This window comes from Eptesicus fuscus, chromosome 14 (genome assembly GCF_027574615.1).
Source record: "Eptesicus fuscus isolate TK198812 chromosome 14, DD_ASM_mEF_20220401, whole genome shotgun sequence".
In the NCBI taxonomy this organism is placed as follows: Eukaryota; Metazoa; Chordata; class Mammalia; order Chiroptera; family Vespertilionidae; genus Eptesicus; species Eptesicus fuscus.
Window position 1 is genome coordinate 1,679,884 of NC_072486.1, and position 7,617 is coordinate 1,687,500.

Here is a 7,617-nt window from a genome sequence, read left to right on the forward strand (position 1 = left end):
GCACCTGGGCAAACCCCTCTGAGGCCCGGGCCGCTCCAGCTCCTGGGTCTGCCAAATGCCACCCTCTCTCACTGAGCCATTTAAGAAATCTAATTCTTCTCGCCCGCTGGGCGTGGCTCAGGGGTTGAGCGCCGACCTATGAACCAGGCTCAGTTGGATTCCCAGTCAGGGCACAGGCCCGGGTTGTGGGCTCGATCCCCAGTGGGGGGCGTGCAGGAGGCAGACAACTGGTGATTCTCTCATCGTTGCTGTTACTATCTCTCCCTCCCTCTCCCTTCTTCTCTAAAGTAAATAAAAATATATTTTAAAAAATCTAATTCTCATCCCACCAGTCCCAATCCTTCCATTCTTTGCTCTTAAACGTTCCAATTGTTCAAACAGCCAGCCGCCCTCATTCGCCTGTTCCGTCTCGGCTCGGGTCTGCCAGCTCCCTCCCCAGGCTCCGGGCTCCGGTCCCCGTCGAAGTCTGCAGCTACAGTCCCAATGTCCTACCCCTGACCCTGTGTCATTCGTTTCTTCCCACCAGGGCCCCAGCAGGAATGAACCGGAAGGAACAGAAGGAACCACGGAAGGCAGAGAGTTGCCAGGGGTACACAGGCAGACACGGGCTGGGTGCAGACACAGCCAGCCAGGACCAGGAGGGGGACGCCCTGGAGGCGCCCCCCTCGTCACCACAGCGGCCAGTGGCCTCTCGGGAGGTGGGGGCAACTCCGGGGACCCCGTGAGCCCGGTTCGCCGAAGGGCCCTCTACGAAGGTGCCGCAGCCACGCACGTTTCTCCTGCTCAGGACTTGCTCCTCCCAGGGGGCGGGTTAGCATCCCCTTAGACGCCCAAGGAGGGCAGTTCCTCAGAACACAAAGTCCCAGCATCCTCACGACGCTGGCGTCGGGCGACAGGGCCCCCACCCCTGTTCACGCGTCCTTACCTGGGTGCTGCACGCTCTGCTCAGCCTGGGCCAGCGGGCCGGGCACAGGGGGGTCAGATGGGCTGCGAGGAGACGGCTGCTCCTCCCGCTCCTGCAGGAAACAGGGGCACAGCGCGGTCAGAGGGCGGCACACCCGCGAGGCCCCCCATCCCGCGTGCCTTGTCTCCTGGACCCCCGCTTCCTCCCCGGGCTGAGCTCATGACTCTTGGAGGACAGTCGTTTCAGACTCGCCAGGGCGGGGGAGGGCCGGCCGCTCGGGCTTTGGGACTAAGGGCCCTCTCCCCGGGCCGCTGGAGAAGAGCTATGGTCAGGTCAGCGGCTGGGTCTCAGCAGCGGACACAGCCTTCCACGGAGCACGGACACGCTCCCTGTCACAAGGACCGACCCGGGGGCCCAGGCCGCCTGCTCCCGGGGACCAGCACCGAGGGCGGCTCACTGGCCCCTCCAAAAGCGTGGGGAGCTCGCTGCATCTTTTGGATCTTGGGGTGAGGATGCAACAATGGGACCTCCGAGCCCACGGCTCTAGGAGGAACCTCTCCGTGGGTTACCACGAAGCCAATGGAAGATGCAGCGGGATGGACCAGATCAGCAGGGATTCAGGGGGGCGGGGCGGGCGGGCGGGCGGGGGGACCAATTTGCTCTCCCGGATTTCGGGAACCCCTGGCATTGAGAGCTCACTGAGACCCCCGCAATGCGGACGGTTTAGAACTGGGGCTCAGGCACCGGCGGTGCCAGGCGAGTCGACTGTTCCTCCTAACCATGCGTGGGGGCGGGAAGGGGCCGCAGGCTAACCTGGCGAGCTCGGGGAGGCCAGCGTGGCGGGCCCTGCGCACTCAGAGACCAAGGCCACCGCGGAGGATGGTCTGACCGGAGCATCCCTAGCCAGAAGCAGGCACTCTCACCCTCGGCCTGTCGCCTCCTTGCCCCTGCGAAAGGGCGTGTGCGCCTAGGGAACGTACCTGTAAAAAAATGTCAGAGTACTCTTCTTCTCCCGGCCGCGCGGGGCACAGCCTCCGGCACCAGAGCGCGAGGCCACAGAACCCCTCACTGCTCTCTCGTCTCCCGAATACCATCGCCATTTGCTGACGCTCCTCTCCTGCACGCCTGCACACCAGCGCAGAGAGGGACGTGTCCTCGGGGGCCTTCGGGGCTAGTCCCAGAGCTCGCCCCCACCCGTGCTACTTCCTCCCGCCCCTTCACCTGCCACCGATGGACTGCCACGTCCACCCCCCGCGCCTCCTATGTGGAAGCCAAAGCGAAAAAAGTGAGCCGTGACGGCCCTCCTCCGGGTCGGCTAAGACTTCCGTTTCCTGGCAATACCGCCAGTTTGGCTGCCAGAAGCTCCTGCCATTCTCGACAGATCTAGGTGTTTCTTACGTCGACAATGCCGTCCACAGAGCGGGACGCGCCCTCGGCAGCCCGCCCTGCCCGTGCACAGGAGCCTGCCACAGCCGACGACTCCCCTCGGGGCCAGGCCGGGCTCCCGTGGTACCGACGGGGCACTGAGGCCCAGGGATGTTCCACCCACCCCCATGGCACCCAGCCGGCGAGGGCAGCCCTGCAGCTGGAACCCGGGCCGCCGGCCTCGGAGCCCCCACACCCGCCACCCCGCCGCCCGGGAGCTGGAAAAAGGCAGTTATTCTGACAAGACGCGGCGCGGTCGCAGCAGTCCCCGGGGAGCGGATGGGAGTGTCCAGAGCCTTCGCCTGCTGAGCGCAGAAGGGAACAGTGGGAAGTCTGCTCCGCGGGAGACCACAACCTGCGGGGAGACGGGCGTGGGACTGGGGGGGCACGGCCGCATGCACCGCTCCCTCAGAGCACCGGGGCACCCGCCCGCCCTGCGCTCTGCCTTCGGAAGAGGCGGCTTTCTGACGGTCTGCGGCCATCGCTGTCAGACTGCCGTCGTACATGCAGAGGTTAACAGTAGAAAGAAAAGACATGAAGGGACTTCTCGACACACGTCCTGTCGGCTGAGCCTGTTCCTTCAGAGAAAAGCAAATGCATGGTGTGTGTGCGTGTGTGCGTGTGTGCACGCAGTACCTGAAATGTCTGGAGAGTACATGACATATGTGAGTCATATGGGGGTTGCAAGGATCCTGTTTAAAAAATGGAATTGTGGCCACAGGACACATATCGCTCTTTTCGCCACGCTTTCTGAAGTCCTCCACCGCTCCCCCGCGCCCCCCACCCCCCGTGTGCGTGCACGTGCGTGCACCTCCTTTCTTCAAGGCTCCTCGGTGGAACACGGGTCATCCAGAGCGCGTCTGATGAGGGAAGAAGAGAGGGGTGGGTTTGGAGGATGTGGGGTCTGGGAGGAGGGGGGGGAGGCCACCAAGAGCCCCAGCCGAGGGGCCGCACAGGGGGCTGGGCCAGCACAGCTGGTGGAGGGGGAAGCTCCTCCCAGCCCCCCAAATCCAGTGGGTCTCCTCATCGGGACTCTCCCCCTCTAGTTCCCACAATTTCACAGCCAATGCTTCTCCACCCGTCACAGTTCCCTCTTCTCCGAATTCTACAACAACCTGTTTACATTTCTGGAAATAAAGAGCCGAAATACAATACAAATCAGCCTAAACCCTACGACCGGAGGGCAGCTTAGCATCCGCGTGTGAGAGCGTGAAATCACATGGTGTGAACGATTTTGTTTGTTTTGCGTGTCTCTCCCCGCCCCCCGCCCCCGGAACATGACAAGAGGTGAGCCGACAGCCTTGCTGGCTGTTTCTCGGAGCCCGGCCTGTCTGGGGGACACGCCGTCTCCTGCACATCCGGGAGCATCACTCACGATCCCAGCAGCCTCTGTGCACGACCTTGTCCTCCTTCCCGGCGCTGGCTTCGGGTCCCTGGAAGTAGCATGCCAGGCCAAAGGTCCCGGGGTGTTTTCCCAGCGTCCAGACACACACCGCGAAACCTCCCCGCCCGGGCCCCCCGCGAGAGTCCGGCCGTTTCCCGGTATCCGAGGTGGCGGCCGGGCGGCGCCTGCTCTTCCCGGGCTCGCCTCTTGCCGCGCCGGGCTGGCACAGGCGGGTCTCACATGCCCAGGTGGAGGGTGGCCGCGTCTCTCTGCTGGGGTCAAACGGGCCCTGACCCCACGGGGATGGCGGGGAGGGGCTCTCTCTAATGTGACGCCCTGAGCAGGGCCGAACCGGGGAGTGAGCACGCCAAGTGCTCCCTAACTCCCCCTGCATGAGCTCGCAACGTGGCAGGAAACCCCGTGGGGCCATATTCGCAGCGAGCACGTTCCACCGTGTTTGTCTTTGATTTCGTTGGTTCTCAGAAGCGGTCCCTGTGGTCGCGCTCCTGACCTTTCCCCCGGGGTCACCTTCTGAAGCCTGAAGCTTGGCCGCTGCCCACACCCTCCATCCAGGTGACGAGGACGCATCCATCTTGTTCCGGTTTCTTGTCCGAATTCTGGATTGCGCTCGCGCCCACGCGGGCGGGCAGGACGAGAGGACGCCCGGCCCCCGTTAAGCGGCTCTCCCGGGCCTGCTCACGGCGCAGTCTTCCCTTCTGCCCCGTCTGGCGGCCACTCTAGCGCACGGAGGACCCCTTGGGCCCGGCTGTCTGTTTCTGCTCCACTTCCCGTCAGCTCGGTGGCCGGCACCTCACGCCTCCCGGAACTGGCCACCCTGCTCATCCTCCCGATGCGACTTCCTCGCTCGTTCCCTCCGAGTAAACTCGGGAATCGTTTCTGCGGAGTTTGCTTGAATCATGAGACCTTCTGGCCGAAGACCCACTTGTAAGTAAGGGAGTCACGCCTGCCCATTACTAACACGGATGCTGGTACTTGCTCCTCTGCTCACAACCGTCATGCGAACACTGAGAGCACCCCCCCCACGAGGCTGTCACCCCAAGTCCCACAGGGAAGGGGCACGCTCCAGGCGCCCCGCTCCGGGCCAGCCTGCCGCTGTGACACACAGGCCCCTGCGTGTCTCCCGCCTGCTCTCCGGTCCCGGCCACCCAGTCCGCACCCAGCGGGCACGAGAAGTCCTCTCGCCGGTGACAAGCAGACCAGACCCCTTTGGGACACCTACTCAGAAGACAAGCAACTCTCCAATCTAACGTAAGGCATCCGCGTCTAAACAGCACTGTCACACGTAGCGAGTAGAACACAGATGTCCCGTGAAACCTGCATTTCAGACAAACAGCTAATGACTGGGGGCGGGGAGGGGGGAAGTATATCCAGAATATTGCACAGGACCGCTCCTAGAGGTATTTTTGGGGTTTGTCTGAATTCTGTGGGCCTCCTATACTCGCCCTGACTGCCCCCAATCTGAAAAATCCCAGCAGTGAGAACAAGGTCTGGGCAGCTGCCTCCTCTGTTCCTACGTGGAACTCCCAGGGCCAAGAGAATGTACTTTTTAAAGCTCAGAAAGAATTCTGTTATCCCGAGGAGCCAAGAAGGGCTGTAATAACAGGGGAAATGGTGGCGTTTATAAACCAAAGCTCCAGCGCAGAGGCAGCGGGAGAGGCCGAGCCCAGAGCAGAGGACGGGAGTCAGTCCGAATGTCCGAACGTCTGTCTGCCTTTCGGGGGCACCTTCCCTGGACACAGGGACAGGAGCAGCAGCTGGTCACTGCGCCGGCTTGGTCTCCACTCGAGGGCCAGCGTTTAGGGGCACTTCCTGTTGGAGGCGAGGGCCAGGACGGCGAGAGGTGGGGACCGGGGGGCGTGAGGGTCCCTCTCTGAAGGAGGCAGCCCGCGGCACATGCTCCTTCACACCCGAGCCCTACGTGGCCGTGCCGTCTCCCCCTGGGAAGGGGCGGCCCCGAGGCCCCGTGATGGACGCCGTGAGGGTCGCTCCACTCTGCAGGCTGGGCCCCCCCAACCCACGGGGCTTTACAAATATTTTCCGAAGGCAGGGGCGGGCGTCCAACGTTCGGGGCAGAAACGGGGCCTCCAGAAGAGGACGAGGAGGAGCCTCGCGGGCGGCCTGGGACGGTGATCTCATTCCATCTGCACTCAGCCCTGCGAGGGCGGGGGGCCTGCGGGGTGGCCTCAGCCAGAGCCCCGTCCTTGGGCCTCCGTGGGGCCCCAGCAGGGGCGGGCGGGCGGGCGGGGCTGGTTGTCCAGCTCAGCAGTTGCTCCTCCAGAGTGTTCCTCGCGGCCACACCCCGGGGCCTGCAGGAATGTCCTGGCCGCTCCGGGCGAGAGGCCTCCACCGACCCCACTGGCTCCCCGCGGCCCCCCCGGCCCCTCCCTGCGAGCCTCCAGCCCAGGAATGCGCCCATCGCCCGGCGCAGCCCCACGCCAGGACCTCCAACCACGGGGCAGGTGGCTCACCTTCCGTGGCTCCACCGAACAAGAATCCTAGGTGTTTTGTGTGTTATTTTTCGCTTTTGTTCCTCCTCAGCTGAGGACATTTTCCCATTGATTTTTAGAGGGGGTAGAAGGGAGGGAGGCAGAGAGAGAGACGCGTCGATGGGAGAGAGACACACCGATGGGTTGCCTCCCGCATGTTCCCGACAGGGCTGAGGATCGACCTGCAACCTGGGTACGTGGCCTTGACCCAGAATCAAACCCATGGCCCTCTGGTGCTCGGGCGGTGCCCTAGCCACTGAGCCACGCTGGCCAGGGCCGAGCCTGACTCTTAAAGATCAACCATGAGCGACTCAAGCCGGGTCTGGACTCTGGCGGATCCTGGGGGAGCAGAGTTTGCTCCTCCCGATATGCCTTTTGGGGTGCTGATTCTTGTGTGCTGGTTACTTTTAAGAAACAAAAGACGCAAGAAAAACACGAACCAAGACCCTGGCCCTTCCCGCCACTGCCTCCAGGACCTGGGCGGAGCCTGCGCTGGGCAGCTGCCCCACAGCTGCCACGTCCCACGCGGACCAGGTGTGAGGGGCAGGGAGGGCCCCGCGAGGGCCCCTGGGGTCCAAGTCCTGTGTCCCACGGTCAGGGGTGGCCCGGCAAACATTTCTTCACCAAACATTTGCTTTTCTACCTCCACACGGACTGCCTCCCTGCCTTCCGAAGTCCCCAGCCGCCCTGATTCTCCTTCGCTCGGGACGGCACGGAGGCCTGGACTGCCCAGTCAGTGTCCCCCTTTTCTTACGAAACCCCTGTGGGTACGTATGGAACGAACTTGGCCATTTCCTCTGGTGTCTCTGTGTCATGTTGATGCGGTGATCAGTCCTGGTGGAAGAACTTAGAAGGGAAGCAGGTAAACTGAGAAGGTGTTTGAAATGCAGACGCAGGCCCGGCTGGTGTGGCTCAGTGGTTGAGTGTTGAGCTATGAACCAGGAGGTCAAGGTTCAATTCCTGGTCAGGGCACATGCCGGGGTTGCGGGCCGGATCCCCAACAGGGGATGTGCAGGAGGCAGCCGAGCCACGATTCTCTCTCATCACTGATGTTTCTCTCCCCTCCTCCCCTCTCTCTCTCTCTCTCTCCCTCTTCCTTCCACTCTGAAATCAATGAAAAGGACATATTTTTTATAAAGTGGAATCTTCATGATCTGGAATGCCCTCTACCCTGCCCTCCATGCATACCATCCCTTCCATCTCAAGGCTTAGCCCCCAAACCACGTCTTTCTGGAACTTTCTCTAGCAGCCCCAATGAAAACGGGCTCTTCCTCCCTCACCCTGGTTTAACTCAAGGTGGGAATGAGGGAGGGCCAGCTGACCAGCGGGGTCCCCTTCGACCTGGGGCAGGGACGTCTCTGCTGCTGGGGGAGGGCGGGGAGGGGGAGGCCGCAGTG

General features: G+C 62.9%; 1 protein-coding gene across 6 annotated transcripts in view; it reads right to left on the reverse strand.

Moving 5' to 3' along the window:
* GRB10 (growth factor receptor bound protein 10) overlaps nucleotides 1–7,617 on the reverse strand; it is a 107,067-nt gene that overhangs the window by 49,756 nt on the left and 49,694 nt on the right. For 2 of the 6 annotated variants that reach the window (XM_054726198.1, XM_054726197.1), the window contains exons 1-2: nucleotides 1,885–2,024; nucleotides 926–1,016 (exon numbers count right to left, since the gene is read on the reverse strand). The exons of 1 other annotated variant lie outside the window; for it this stretch is intronic. In XM_054726198.1, the coding sequence (XP_054582173.1) occupies nucleotides 926–1,016; nucleotides 1,885–2,004 (211 nt within the window). In that variant the 5' untranslated portion in view covers nucleotides 2,005–2,024. Of the gene's footprint in view, nucleotides 1–925; nucleotides 1,017–1,717; nucleotides 2,030–7,617 lie in introns of those variants that run through there. 3 more of the 6 variants (XM_054726196.1, XM_054726201.1, XM_054726200.1) reach the window with 3 other exon arrangements.